Source organism: Peromyscus leucopus, chromosome 18 (genome assembly GCF_004664715.2).
Source record: "Peromyscus leucopus breed LL Stock chromosome 18, UCI_PerLeu_2.1, whole genome shotgun sequence".
Classification (NCBI taxonomy): domain Eukaryota; kingdom Metazoa; phylum Chordata; class Mammalia; order Rodentia; family Cricetidae; genus Peromyscus; species Peromyscus leucopus.
Window position 1 is genome coordinate 46,001,536 of NC_051078.1, and position 15,937 is coordinate 46,017,472.

At 46.7% G+C, this 15,937-nt stretch overlaps 1 protein-coding gene across 3 annotated transcripts in view; it reads left to right on the forward strand.

Moving 5' to 3' along the window:
• The window catches only part of Rfx4 (regulatory factor X4), a 150,134-nt gene that overhangs the window by 48,226 nt on the left and 85,971 nt on the right, over window positions 1-15,937 (forward strand). For all 3 annotated transcript variants that reach the window (XM_028883627.2, XM_037196897.1, XM_028883629.2), the window contains exon 4: window positions 7,933-8,056. In XM_028883627.2, coding sequence (XP_028739460.1) covers window positions 7,933-8,056 — 124 coding nt within the window. The remainder of the gene's footprint in view (window positions 1-7,932; window positions 8,057-15,937) is intronic.

Sequence of the window (15,937 nt, forward strand, 5' to 3'; positions counted from 1 at the left end):
TAAGGAGACCCACAGAGATGTTCTTTGGGGTCCCACTCACCACAGTAAGGCGAGGAGAGTTAGAGATGAGGAATGAATGGAGAAGACAAAGGGCACATGACAGGGTGTGTCCGAATCCCCTGAGCTCTGGGGCCACCAGTCCCCAGCCTCCTCCTAGACAGAAGCATCGACAGCTTATTTCACCATGCTTTTAGACAATGTCTAAAAGAAAACCGTAAGTAATAGGCGTGGCTCCTCAAAGGCTGGCAGACCTCTGCACCGACGTTTCTGAACCCAGCGTCTGGGAAGTGGTAAGCACAGCCAGGGGAGGGTCAGCCTGTTCTCTGCTCTGGGCTTACCAGTTACTGCAGTGGCAGAGAGAGCTCCTGTTCAGTCCTCTGCCTGGACTGGCCAGATCTACAGATTCGGGACATACGGGGCAGTGATTCCTCCATCCCCTGTCAGATGATGCCACCATCAAGTCACTTAACCCCATAAAACTGCAGAGTGGACAGAACCACGAGAGCCGTGCATTAGCAACAAACACAGGCTTGTTCTGAGGCACAGGCCGTAGGCCATTGTGCTGTTGAGTGAGCATCTTAGAAGTACCTGCGGCATGGATCATAGAGCGGGTTGCTCCTCAGGCCATGAGTAAAATGAGAGGAAATTAAGTCTGACAAAGGAGAAAAGGCCACAGTCCAATGACAAGGTTGCTGCTGGTGTGAACGTGTAAGTTCAGGGAATGCACCCATTCTAAAAAAAAAAAAAAAAAAATCATGATTTAAAGTATCATATGATAAACATGCCAGTAGCAGTCATTTGCTACCAAAATTTATGTGTGTGGGTTGCTGAGATGGGTAAAGGTACCCGCCACCTAGTCTAAGGACCTGAGTTCAGTCCCTAGACCCTCATGATAGAAGGCTAGAAGGTGAGAACTGATTCCCATGAGTTATTCTCTCTCTCTCTCTCTCTCTCTCTCTCTCTCTCTCTCTCTCTCTCTCTCTCTCTCTCACACACACACACACACACACACACACACACGCACACGCACACGCACACGCACACGCACACACCACAGCACAGATGGTACCTCACTCCTGCATCACCACATACACAGAAGGAATGCCACCACTCTGCTTTCAGGACAGCTGTGATGCCACAGAAAATGATCTTCCAGCTCTGTTCTGATCTTAGGACATTTCTGTTGTGTACATGGTTCGAGGCTACTAGACACACATGGGTACACTATGGCTAGATGTATTTCAGGTGCAGGCAATAGCCCAACAGCTGAAGAGGGGGCATCTGTGGGGAGTGGGGCATAAGAAAGCTGGAGAATCAGTCAGGGATCAGATAGTGGAGGCCATGGATGCCCAGGGAAGGAACCTGGACTTCTGTGAGAAGGCAATGTGGAACCATTGAAGGTGTAGAGCACTGTCCTGCTCTGATTGCTTAGCGAACTCTTAACTGATTGCAGCCTCAGATCTCAAAAGAAGCCGGGCATAGTGGCACACACCTTTAATCCCAGCACTCAGGAGGCAGAGGCAGGTGGATCTCTGTGAGTTCGAGGCCAGCCTAGTCTACAGAGTGAGTTCCAGGATAGCTAGAGACACGTAGTGAGATCTTGTCTTGAAATATAAACAAAACAAAACAAACAATACAGTCTCCGATCTCGGTGGTGCCTGTCTCTGCTGTTATACTTGGTGAATTTAGTTTTTAAATCCTGCTTTGGTGAAGTAGACCTGTTCTAGCATTTCTACATAAGTCTGCGAGAACTGAAGAGGTAGACACTTTGAACTGACAGCCTTATGTATACATAAAAAGCCTCAGGTAAAACATGGTTCAGAAGGGAAGAGGTTCCAGATGTCACAACATTCATTCTTCCCCGAGAGCACTGATACAAAACTTCGTCCCTGCATCCCTGTGTCCCAGGAGGCCATGGGCTGAACCCTTCCCTTTGAAAATGTGTGTCAGATAGTGACTCACACTAGCTGGTGACCAAGTTCATTATCTGTCTATAATAGCATGACTCAATTCAAATACAATGCAGCTGTTAAATAGAAGATAAGAAAATAGAAGTCCAGAATTGTGTGTGTTTGTGTGTGTGTGTGTGTGTGTGTGTGTGTGTAATAAAAAAAATCCAGGTATAATAATAGAACATTGTCACCCACCATGTCAGGCTAATGATGTCCTCTAACAGAGGGGAGGAAAGGGAAAATTTCATCATCAGATATGAAGAGAAGTAATTAACTGCTTTCTCTCTTTCGCGTCTCCGTCAGGGGAGCGGATGTTCCAATTAGTAACTTCAGTACACACGACAAGCCTCTAGATTTTCGAGGCAGTCTCGGGGACGGCATCACAATGCTATTCCTGTAGAATCCATCAGGCATCAAAGGTGCCCTTCCATGCCAATTACATCCATCACTCACAGAGCTTATTAAAATGCTTCATAGTCATGAGCCACCTGGATACTTTGATGCTCAGCAGCTCCCATCTCAGGGACAAAAAGCAGAGAGAACGTAGTGGGTTAGCAGGCACTGGCCTTTCACAGGTAACCGCTTAATTAGCTCAGCCTGCATGAACTATGACTTTCATCCATCAGATTCAAGTAGTTTGTTGTTGCTAGGGGTTCATCTCATGTCCTGTGTTATCACCTTGGGTACTGTATTTCAATTTGATCCCTTGGACAGATTTAGCAGTCAAACAGACCACAGAATAGCAAATAAAAATGCAGACACTGTGGCTTTAGTCATATGTAATGAATAAAGAAACCAGGAATACACCTGGAGCCAATGCTTTTTGTTAATTGGGCTGGGGGGGGGGCGGGCAGAGTATTACTTTATAGTCCAGACTGGTTTCAAACTCATGATGATCCTCCTGCCTCAGCCTTTTGAGCACTCAGATTAATCTCAGCCTGGGAATCCATGTTTTTAACACCATTGAAAACATTACCTCCCCCCAAGCTTTGCCCATCTTGGGGCATTTCTGACAGTGGGAGAATGGACCCCCTTTCAGCTTAGGAACCTGAGAACTGTCGTAGTTCCTGCCTACATCCCCAGTCTGACAAAAGGAGACTTCTACCCTGTATGCTATCTTGACTCAGTTTTCTTTTTTCATTAAATTTTTAAATTTTATTTTATATGCCGACCACAGTTTCCCCTCCCTCCTCTCCTCCTGCTCCCTCCCCACGTCCCTTCTACCCCCGACCCCATCTACTCCTCTTCTGTCTCCATCAGAAAGGAGCAGGCCTCCCATGGGAGTCAACAAAGCATAGGCCCAATACTTCTCGCCAGAACTAGCATAGTGATTCCAAACTAGTCCCGTGTGTTTGTTGATCCATGCAAAAACACCAACTAACTCAACTTCGTTGGTGATGCTTGTCATCCACCACAGAGGTGGGGTCACCTTAACTATGCTCCTCCTGTCCCTTGAGAGGGCGGAGGTGCTTTCTCAGGCAAAAGTGTCCCACACACAGATTCTGAATGGCTTGAGGAGCATGTTTTTCCACCGACTCCATAGATTTTTCAGGCCAAAATAAACTTAGAACACAGTTAGTACAAAGGGACACTTTCTTCTCTCCAACAAATCCCAGCTGCCTGACTCCTCGTGTCTGTGGATTAGAATGGAAAACGTTTCACACAGGGGCCTGGAGTATCGAGGCAAAACCCTTGTTACTTTAGGGAAATAGTTTAATGGAACACTCAAAGGTCCAAGGTGGAACTTGTGGGGTTTACTTTTTTTCTCTCTTGTGTTCTTTTACACTTTGTTATCAGCTAACAGAACATAATAAACTTTACATTAATATTCTTAACCTTTGTCATCAACATTATTATTGTGATTTATAGAACATTCTAGAAGGAATCAGGTCTTCTTGCCTCTGAGTCTTGTGTGTGTGTGTCTGTGTGTCTGTGTGTGTGTGAGTCTGTGTGTGTCTGTATCTGTCTGTGTCTGTGTGTGTGTGTCTGTGTCTCTGTGTGTGTGTCTGTGCATGTGTGTGTCTGTGTGTGTGTGTGTCTGTGTGTGTGTGTCTGTGTCTCTGTGTGTGTGTGTCTGTCTGTGTGTGTCTGTCTGTGTGTGTGTGTCTGTCTGTGTGTGTATGTGTGTCTGTGTGTGTGTGTCTGTGTGTGTGTGTGTGTCTGTGTGTGTAGGCCAGAGGTTGGCATCGAGTATCCTGTCCCACTTTCTTTAATCACTCTCCACATTATGTTTTGAGACACAGTCTCTCACCGAACTTGCAACTCATCCTTTGGAACGCTGGCTGGTCAGCCCCGGAGGTCCCCTGGCTGTGCACCTCCAGCACCGAGGTTACATACACACACTTCCATGCTCATGGGCTCTGGAGATCTGAGCTCATGCTTTACAGCAAGCACTTCTCAAACCTAGCCATCTCATCAATCCGCAAGTCTTTATTTTTTTCAATCCTCTTTAAAAACAAAATTATGTGTATGTGTGTATCTGTACAAATGTGTGCTCTGTGTGTGTGTGTGTGTGTGTGTGTGTGTGTGTGTGTGTGTGTGTGTGTGTATACATGCCTGTAGAGGTCAAGAGATAGTGTTGGATCCCCGGAGCTGGAGTTACAGGAGGTTGTGAGCTGCCTGCCATGGCTGCCGAGAACCGAGGTCCTCTGAACGGAAGAGCAGTTTGTGCTCTGACCTGACAGCGTCTCCTGCCCCTCAGTCGTTTGCGTGCTACCCCACCATCTTCTGGAAAGGGCATTTTATGGTAGCACGGAGTGAGGAGAGCACCCAAGCCACATTCCTTTGCTTATCATTTAAAGATTCTCCGCAGTCCTCACCATTCTTTCCTTCTAGATCCCCCTCGGCCAGCCCCTCACCCCACTCAGGCAGATGTTCCCATCATTCAAAGCGCAGGACACATCTATTGCTCTCTGTTGTTCTGCCTGCCTGGAGCCTCCGCCAGCTACTGTGGTAGAATAGGTTTTCTAGTGAGAAAATTCTCTTAATTACTGGTCACATAAGCAAACGAATTCGACTTTTGGAATCTTAGTTTCTCGACCTGAAAGATCGGCATAATGCCTACCTCATATGGTTTTTCCATCTTGTTTTGCTTCATTTGGGTTTTCTTGTTAAGTCAGTTTGTCACTATGTGGCCCAGGCCATGCCTGGACGCACTGTGGGAGCCCAAACTCACCGCAAATCCCATATCCCCACTCCATCCTTCTGAGTGCTGGGGTCACAGGCATGTGTCAACATGCCTGACTTTTATGCGATTATCATGAGAATTAAACCCTGGCTACCCAGTGCCTGGCACCTAGAACGCACTCTGTGAATATGAGCTGTTGTTTGCTGTTTCGAAGTTCAATCCCAAGTCCTCTGTGAAAGTGAGACCCACTCCCATCTGCGCACTAACCAGTGTCTCCCTCGTCACAGCGTCTGTGGTCAGGAGTTTATAGATTTACAGTCTTACTCTTGTGTGTCTTTCTCCCCAAAGTGAACCAGGACAGAGGTTATGTTTGATGCCAAAGCAAGTGCCCACAGGAGCCAGGGAAGGAACAGAGAAGAGACTTGGTGTAAGAAAGATGGGGAGGCACGAGGACTCTGGCCAACCCCAGGGCGCATGTCACCCTGGCCAATTGTTGTCATGAGGGATACTGGTCCAGGGTTGCCAGACCTCAGCCTTTTCATAAGAAGCCAGGAATCCAGATTCTTCTGTGTAAAGTCCTGGGGTTTAAAAGCTGAGCCATTGCTGCTCAGGCTAAACAAAGCCTGTCTGTGAGGCCCCCGTCGGTGACAGCCGCCTTGCTTACGTGGTCCCTATAAAGTTTGAGCCTCAGCTGGGCCTCTGAAGTTACAGGGAAACAGCGCTGTGAGTGGCAGTTAGGGGTCTTGGCTAAGCTTGTAGACTGATTTTCATTCATCCCAGATGCAAAGCTCAGGACAAACCCAAGAAGCCTGTCCTGTACATGAAGCCGCTTTCCCTGGTGGAACACAGGTGGACTTCCACTTGGTGACACCGAGGACACATGCATTGGTGTAGAAGGGCTTCATTTTAGTCACTACTTTGTACTTTTAGTCCTTACTTTATACTTTTAATGTGGAACATTTCAGGAGTACACATATCATCCTTATTCAGGGGCCACGCTAATCTGTTTCCTTACGTTGAGAACACTGCTTAGCCCTCAGCAAATGTGCGTTGAATTAAAGATCGCATCTTTATCCCTTGTTGACTGTGAATCTGTTCACTATACGCCATCAAAGACCATTTTGCCTACCATGATTGGCCCCAGTGCCTGGCAAGTGATAAGATCAATACATATTTGTTGAATGAATAAATGATTAAATGATCCATCCATCAAACACCGGGCACCTATCCTGTGCCAAGGGATATGTGGGACTTCAGGGATTCTGAGGTGACTGGATACTCCCCCAGTCTCGGGGTATTTGGTCACCTAGGAAAGATTGCATAAGATATTTACTGGAACCTGAGAATCAGCAGGAACTACTCCTTCTGCCCAATCCCAGGAGAGGGCAGTGGATTGGATGGCTGGGTCCCCTCAGCACTAGGCTCTGCCATCTGCCTGAGTCCCTGGGGTCAGGTTCATACATGAGGTTTGAAATGACTGCGCGGCTTTTCTTTCAATGTTATGTTGGCATGAGCTCAGTGAGTGCCACCCCTTCCAAGGCACCTTGGGAGGCCGTGTCCTCGTTCCACTTGAGTTACGACAGTGCTGGACCACTTCTCTGGCAAGTGCCCTCAGAGTGAGTTTAAAGCTACTTGAGGACATCTATTCCACTGCTTAAGAATCGTGCCTCATTTCAACAACAGCAACAACAACCAAACAAAGCTGGGGGAAACAGGTATTCATCACTTCATCCCCTAAACTTGATTGCAGATTGCTTTGTTTGTTTTTGTTTTTTGAGTGGTTTCCCTAAAAATCCAATGGTCATAGGAGACATGTTTCCTGCTGGTGAGTTTAATGAGCTGTGTGTGCTTGAGGCTCTGAATGGAGAATCCAAAGAGAAACCCCAAGGTGTCATGTGTCCTCGCAGTGGGGTTAGAAGAGGTATTTAACTCTGACAGGTTGATGTCATTGGAGGCAGAAATTTGGATGCATAAATTCTGCTGTTTGGTTTTTTAAAAACCTTCAACACTTATTTAGATTTATTCTACGTTCTCAATGCCTATCACAGAGTTGGGACACATAGGTACTCTAAAGTGTCTTATGGAAAAGAAAATTGAGGAATTCCAACGTCCTTCACAGGACATCTGGGCCCTGTGCTTACAATGCTTGCCACCACCACTTTGCTTGATATCAACAGCCACCCTAAAAGGCAATTATCAGTCATCACTTCTGAAGGAAAACTAAGTTTAGATAACCTGCTCACAGTCACCAACCAGTAAACAAAGAGGTTGAACCAGTCTGAGAGTGGACATTCTCTCCCACAGAACCCTAACCTGCACTCATTAAAGTACGGATGTAGCACTATCAACCTGAAACTGCACAGAGGAAGGAGACCCTAACGTAGTCAGAAGTCAGTTCTACTAGGATCACAAAGTCTCCCTTTTGACAGTGACCAGTGACTGTTCAGCTGTGCCACCTCTGCTTGCCCATGTGTTTTCTCAGATTATTTCCTCTCTACTTGTCAAGCCAAGTATCTCCAGGGTGTTGACACACAGTCCGTGAATGCATGATTTGAGCCTGGCTGAGCAGGGTCCTGCAGATCTAGCCCGGCTTTAAAGGTCTGAAGGGACCTAGCTAGTCAGCGTGGCCAAGCCAGGGTCAGCTCATGAGAGAGGAGCTGGGAATTTGGAAAAGCAACCAGGACCAAATGCAGAGGGACCTGCTGATCCTATGGGTGACCCTTTCTTCACCATGTTGGCCCCGGTTTCTCACCACGGAGGAACAGAACTGTTTCTGAGGCCTGAGACCGGAAGGAAGGGGAGCTGACATGGTTCACCATTGTTGCTTTTCTCACTGGGTGTTTATTCCTCTAGGCTGGAGGAAAACTATGAGATTGCCGAAGGCGTCTGCATCCCTCGCAGTGCCCTCTACATGCACTACCTGGATTTCTGTGAGAAGAATGACACCCAGCCTGTCAATGCTGCCAGCTTCGGGAAGGTCAGTCTAACCTCCCCAGGTTGGTCCTGGTCCACCCCTGCCCCCTCCCCCATCAACTTTAAATAACTCATATACTTTAAATTTTTTAAAACTACATCTTACTTGATGTGTGTGTGAGACATAGATAGATAGATAGATAGATAGATAGATAGATAGATAGATAGATAGATAGATGATAGATAGATGATGGATAAATAGATGATAGATTGATAGATGACAGATGATGGATAGATAGATAGATAGATAGATAGATAGATAGATAAATGATAGATAGATGAGTGTCAGAGTCAATTTGTCAAAGTCGAGTTCTCTCCTTCCATTGTGAGTCTTGGGAATCAAACTCAGACCCTCGGGCTTGGTGGCAGGGGCCATTGAGTCACATCGCTGCCCACAACACACAGTTTTAAAACATCCTAATTCTTATTTTTATGAAGTTACTAAAATAAACACTTCAATGACTTTGCTGTAATATTTTGCTGCAAAATCCTCACAGTTATCACAAAACAATATCAAATCAAACTCCAGAACAGAGTAATCCACAGGATTTGGTAATACGTGGCTGTAAAAATGTCAGTCAATTCAGGAGCATTATAAAGTAAGAAGTTGACATCCTCTGTTGTCTTTCCTTCGTATTTATTTAACTTGCACAAAGTAATGCATCTTCCGTGAGAGGCAAATACAAGTACACAGTGCATTCCATGTCTGACGGTGAGCCTGGGATCAAAGAGGCATTTGGCTTGGTAATGTGTGCATGGAGAAACTGGGAAACAGCCCTGGATTATGACATTGGTGGTCCCGGGGCCCTCAGCCGCAATTGGTACTACTTCTAATGTATAGCAGGTCCTGAGTTAGGCAGTGGTAAGAGGAATTAGAAATGGGATCCAGCACACTGCTGTGAGGGGCTCGGACCCAGCAGTAAGGGAAGGGAGAAATTCCATGACTCCTGTGACTCCAGACTTGCATTGGCATCCTCTTGAAGTGACCACAATGGAAAGGCCAGATAGGTGTGGCAAGAGGGGCAGCTTGGGTGACTTTTCAGAATTTATCATGCAGACTCCCTAAGCCTCAGCTGCCTTGCGGGAAAACAAGGTTCAGGTGAGATGTCAGTGGTAGACGGAAAATAATTTAATCATCTAGCAACTCACATGTATGTTAACTACCGCTTGCTTATGATCACCACTGTTGGTGTCATGAATCCATCTTGGAAATTTGTGTCCAGATGCAAACAGCCGTCCTTTAGTTCAAATCATGAAGTAAACAAAACAAACACTCTTCATTGGTGTAGAGACTATTTAAAAACAAACAAAACTTTCTGCAGCTCTGTGGTCACCTTGGCATTTCCTTGAGCTCTTACTCAGAAGACTCTGGCTAAAGTCTGTCCTTCCACCTCAGCACCTCACTTCCATTCCTAACGGTAGCCTCAAGCCGCCTGCAAGATGTGGTCAAATCCCAAGAGGTTGTGGTCTAAAGTCGCCCTGCCTTGGGGCCCCTGATGCCGTCTGTGCGGTCTCTCCTTACCCCTCTGCTCTCCAGCCGCTGTCTTTAGCCACGTACAGCATCTAACTCTTTGAAACTTAAACAAAGCAAGAGCTCGGGCCTCTAGCACTTGTGCTGGCCGCACTGCAAACCTGACCAGAGACCACCATATTGGATGGCGCCTCATCGTCACGGAAAGGTCTATGGGACAGCCCTTGTCCCATACCCCAGTGGGCCATAAATGAAGCATGGGGTCCTTTTGCTTTTCACATGACAGCCCACAGAAAGCCTCTGTGATCTCAGTAGCCTGCAGTTAGTAGGCAGATTTGCTTTCTGATGAGGCTGGGATCAAGCCTTCTTCATCAGCAGGATTAATGGTCCTCGGCTCATTCCCACTAATCCCAGCCTCTCTCTGCCTCACCTCCATTAGCTTTTCCTCCTCGCCTCCCTTCCAGACCCATTTTTCTCTCCATTTGCTTGTTGAGACACCTCCTGCCAAATTTCTTCCCTTCTTGGGTCCTTGGTTTCTGCTGACACCTTTGACCACACAGACGTCTTCCAACGGTTTTCCAAATGAGGAGCTTCCTCCCTGAGAAGCACAGTGCCAGAAGCTTCCAACGCAAACATATAAGAAGCATCCACTTTCAGGCATCAGACTGAGTGCAAGGAATTATCCTTATTATTAAGACCATAAATGCACAGGCTTTGGCCAGCTGCCTTGCCAACAGCCCAAATGCACTCTAGCTGGGACAGTCCTTCCAGCTGCCGAGACCAGAAGGTGCCTGCTGAGGGCCCATGATGAGTTCATTCCAGTGAAATCTCAAACACACAGTTGCCTGTCTCGAGACTCCTGTACACTACAGATGCCATTCCTTAAGAGAAGGGAACCAGTTTCTGAAAACCCTGGGGTACAGCCTGTCCTTAAGCAGAGGCATCCAAACTTATCTGTGAGCTTTAATCTTAGAGCAGACAAGTTTCCGTATCTCTTCTTCGTTTTTAAGGAAGAAACTATATTGGTAGTAGCCCCACACACACACATACCTTGGGCTGGCAAGAGGGGAGTCAGACGTCAGTGCTGAAGCGGTCCCTGGGGTAGCCTGGCTGGAAACCACTGTTGGCAAAGATGAAGGCAGCAGCTTCTTTGCCACAGGCGAGACCTGAAATGTCTTACCATGCCATTGACAAAACTCCATAAGCATTGACTTCTGGGAATGCTGGGTTCTGGAGTTGCTCAGGAAGTGTGAGAATGCAGAAGCTTCTAGCTGGACTGATCTAGTGTTGGCTTTTGCTAGTAGCGTAAGTCATTTTCTGTGCTCTTACATCCTTACCTTTTATTTTTCTTTTGTACATATGTATATACATGCTCATGTACAGTTGGGTGTGTGTGACTGTGTGCGCGCACCCTCGCGCATGGGCATGTAAGAAAATGCTGGGCACAAGTGACTTTACTTTGGCTCAGAGCTTTCAGGTAGAGTCTGTCACTGCAGCAAATTCATGGTGACAAGGGATGGTGCAGCTGGAGAAGCAGCACCAGGAAGCAGAGAGACGTGGATGCTGGCTCTCCATTTGCTTGGTCCTTGGCCAGGACCCCAGCCGACATGATGGCACCGGCTACATTCAGGGTGGGACCTTCCTCCTCAGTTCAACCTCCCTGAAAATGTCCTCACAGACACACCTGGTGATTCTAATCCAGTCAAGGTGAAAATAAAGATTAACCCTCACAGTAGGTCTAAACTGTGCTCTCTATTCTTTTTCTTGGTCTATTTGTCTATTCTTTTGACAATGCCAGGATGCCATGATGACTGTACCCTTATAGTAAGCCACAAGGTCAGCTATGGCAGCCCTTTCATTCTGTTCTTTAATAATGTACTGCTTTTTGTGGGTCTCTTACTTCTCAGTGTAAACTTTAGAAGTAGTTTGTTAATAACTACAAAACACCTGCTGGGACTCTGATTTGGATTATGACTAATCTATACATCAGGTTGGGAAGAACTGAAATCTTGACCAGGTTGCATCTTCCTATCCATGTACGTGGGATACCACTCTATTACTTAGCTCTTCTTGGCTCTCTTTCAACTGAGTTTTCTTCATATAGATCTTATACATACATATTTATTTATTTGTTTGTTTGTTTTTTTTTCGAGACAGGGTTTCTCTGTGTAGTTTTGGTGCCTGTTCTGGATCTTGCTGTAGACAGGCTGGCCTCGAACTCAAAGAGATCTGCCTGCCTCTGCCTCCAAAGTGCTAGGATTAAAGGCATGTGCCACTACCACCAGGCTCTATAATTTCTTTTTAACTTAATAAAAATTTGGTGGGTTTTTTATTTGTTTCTCAAATATGTTTTTATTTTCTTTATAGACAATCATGTTATCTGTGAATAAAGACCATTCTATTCATTCTTCCTGATCTATCTTTTATTTTATTTTCTCACCTTAGCTAGGCCTTCTGGTCCAGGGCTGATATTCTGTTTTTGTGAACAAACACGTTAAGAACTGCCACACCTTCTTAGGGAATTGACCCCTTGGTCAGTGCGTCACCCACCCTGCTACCCTTGACAGCGTTCCTTGGCTCAGGTCTCTTATCTGAAGTTAATGCAGTTCCTCATACTTCTTTCGATGCGCGTCATTTGACATTCCTCCTCCATTTCGTTTTCATCTTTAAGCATCTTTGTATTTAAAGCTGTTTTTTGTAAGCAATATATAGCCGGATCTTGTTTCTTTATTTACTTCAACAGCCAAACAATCTCTCCCTGACATTCCGTCTTTTCTGTCTCTCAGTGTCTCGCTAGGATCTTTCTGCGCAGGCCAGGCTCTCTGTGTAGCTCACATTGGCCTCGATTGCTGATCTGCTGCCTTAGCTTCCCGAGGGCTTAAACTCCAAGTGTGTGCATCATCCAGTGTGTGGATCATTGAGTGTGTGCCCGTCCAGTGTGTGCACCGTCCAGTGTGTGCACCATCCAGTGTGTGCCCATCAGTGTGTGCACCATCCAGTGTGTGCACCATCCAGTGTGTGCACCATCCAGTGTGTGCACCATCCAGTGTGTGCACCGTCCAGTGTGTGCACCATCCAGTGTGTGCACCATCCAGTGTGTGCACCGTCCAGTGTGTGTATCGTCCAATGTGTGCCACGTGTCCAACGTGTGCACTATCCAGTGTGTGCCTGTCCAGTGTGTGTCCATCCAGTGTGTGCACCATCCAGTGTGTGCCACGTGTTCAGTGTGTGCACCAAGCAGTGTGTGCACCATCCAGTGTGCGCACTGTCCAGTGTGTGTACCGTCCAGTGTGTGCCACCATCCAGTGTGTGCCCATCAGTGTGTGCACCATCCAGTGTGTGCCCGTCCAGTGTGTGCCACATGTCCAGTGTGTGCCACCATCCTGTGTGTGCACCATCCAGTGTGTGCACCGTCCAATGTGTGCCACCATCCAGTGTGTGTCTGTCTAGTGTGTGTACCGTCCAGTGTGTGCCACCATCCAGTGTGTGTCTGTCCAGTGTGTGTACCGTCCAGTGTGTGCCACCATCCAGTGTGTGCCACTATCCAATGTGTGCCACCATCCAGTGTGTGTCTGTCCAGTGTGTGCACTGTCCAGTGTGTGCCACCATCCAGTGTGTGCCACTATCCAGTGTGTGCCACCATCCATTGTGTTCCACCATCCAGTGTGTGTCTGTCCAGTGTGTGCCACCATCCAGTGTGTGCCACCATCCAGTGTGTGCACCATCCAGTGTGTGCCACATGTACAGTGTGTGCACCATCCAGTGTGTGCACTGTCCAGTGTGTGCCACCATCCAGCACCTGCAGTTCCCCCCTGAAGTGGTGTGGTTGCCCTGGTAATGCTCCTCCCAGTGGTGACTGACACTGTTGAACAATGGCACCACATCTGTTAGCTTTCTGTTTGTTGTCCTCATTCCTATGCTATTTTTATATTTTACTCTTTCCCACTGTTTACACTTGGGTTTATTTATTTACTTATATGTGTATTTACTTATTTAGAGACAAAGTCTGGCTCTGTGTCCCAGGCTAGCCTCAAACTTGCATTTAATTTATGTGTGCACATACGTGCATGTGGGTACCCAAAGAGGCCGGGAGGAGGTGTTGAATCCCGTGGATCTGGAGTCACAGGTGGTTGTGGGCTGGGAGCCACATGCTGCAGGAGTAGCAAACACTCTCAACCACCAAGTCACCGCCCCAGCCCCACACACCCAGCTTTTCCGCGGGTGCTGGGGATCTGAACTCAGGTCCTCTGCGTGCAAGTACATGCTTGCCCAGCCAGTACTTTCACCACCAAGACATTTCCCCCTCCCTGCCCTAATTCATTGTTTTTAACTAGCAGTTTTAATTAGTATCTAATCATTTAGCCAGTTTGGCCTCAGATTTACTGTGTAGGCCTGGCTGGCCTTGGATTTGTGGTAATCCTACTTTCTCAGCCTCTTGAGAAGTGCCGTGTGAGTGTGCATGTGTCTTATGGTCATGTTTGGGTGTGTACACATGGACATGTGATGTGTGTGGGGCCATGTCTTCCTCTGCTGCTCTGAACTTCATCTTTTGGGACAGGTTGTCTTACAGAGCACACTGCTTGTCTAAACTGGCTGCCCAGCAGCCTTCAGGGATCCACTGTCTCCTCCGTCGCACTGGACTTAGCCATATGCTTAGCCATACTGGGGATCTGAACTCAGCTCCTCAAGCTTGTGCCGCAGGCAGGTTATCCTTTTTATTTTAATTGGACATTTTATATGGCTCTACCTTAGCTCCTTATTTGGCATATCAGTTATGATTTTTAAAAAATCGATTTTAGTGCTTGCCTGCAATTTACAGTCTACATTTGCAACTAATCAAGCCACCTTTGAATGACATCATGACACCTCACCCGTGAGCACCTCGTAACAACCCTCCTTCCTCCCGCCTGCTCGGTATCATCGCTTTGCCATCACTGATTTCCCGATGTATGAGCCTACATAGGCAGATATATAATTTAATGTATTGCTGAACAAAATGTTTTCTGGAAGGTGGATTAAAAACAAGTTTTGCGCCGGGCAGTGGTGGCGCACACCTTTAATCCCAGCACTCGGGAGGCAGAGCCAGGCAGATCTCTGTGAGTTTGAGGCCAGCCTGGGCTACCAAGTGAGTTCCAGGAAAAGGCGCAAAGCTACACAGAGAAACCCTGTCTCGAAAAAAAAAACCAAAAAAAAAAAAAAAAAAAAAAAAACCAAAAAAAAACAAGTTTTGCTTTTACCTGAAGTTATTGGTTAGAAAGAGAGAGGAGCAGGAACTAGCGACTTTTCTCTCTGTAAGGCTATCCCAGATACTTGTGTCTCAGTTATGACCTGGAACCAGGGCCCGGAGAACTGTAGGGTATGATGATGCCCTTTGACCTGAAGTGGGGCTCTGTGGCGATACATCTATTGGAAGCTGAAAACATCATCAGTTAAAGATGTGCTCAGGCCCCTGAACCTGTTGAACAGCACAGCCAAGCCTCGCCTAAGCCATGCTTAGGGCACTAATGTACCCTACAGTCAGGCAAACTCACCCCAGCAAAGCATCCTTTCTAAGAAGTTGTTGGATATCTCACGTGATCTATTGAAGACCTCAAACCCTAGTGCTGGCAGCATCACACGCCATCGAAGTCTAGTTATTTGCTCCATGGTCACATGGCCAACTATAGCTGACACTCCCTGACACTGTTCAGCATCACAAGAGATCATCATCCCACGTTGTCTCTGACCTGGAAAAGATCACAGTTCAAAATGCAAATGCAAAGCCTGGCTTCTCCCAAATGCATGCCGCTTTTGCAGTACCTTCAAGTCAGAACACAGGAAGCTGAGTCACCACAATGGGGCCACCTGTCAACTCTCAGGTGGGTCATATGACCACTCAAGACTATGAGGCTGACACAACTTATGGACAACACACTGCGGGGGTTCTTGGAAAGAAGGTAGAGTCTATTTCTGTCTCCCTGCAGTCCATATGAATTTCATGTAGAAACTTCTCTGGGAGAAGTTTCTACAGAAGTCGAACTTCAAATCTCATGTGTAAATGGGTGACATCCAGGAAATATGTGTATGTAATACTTTATATGTATGTGTGTGTGTGTGTATGTATGTGTGTGTGTGCGTGTGTGTATGTATGTGTGTGTATGTATGTGTGTGTATGTGTGTGTGTATGTGTGTGTGTGTGCGTGTGGTGTGTGTGTGTATGTGTGTGTATGTGTGTGTGTGTATGTATGCGTGTGTGTATGTATGTGTGTGTGTATGTATGTGTGTGTATGTATGTGTGTGTGTATGTATGTGTGTGTGTATGTGTGTGTGTGTATTCATGTGTGTATGTGTGTGTGTGTGTGTGTGTGTGCATATAGATGGGGTCCCTATGCCCCATGCAAAATTGCTCTCACAAACACTTGGAGAAGGACGCAC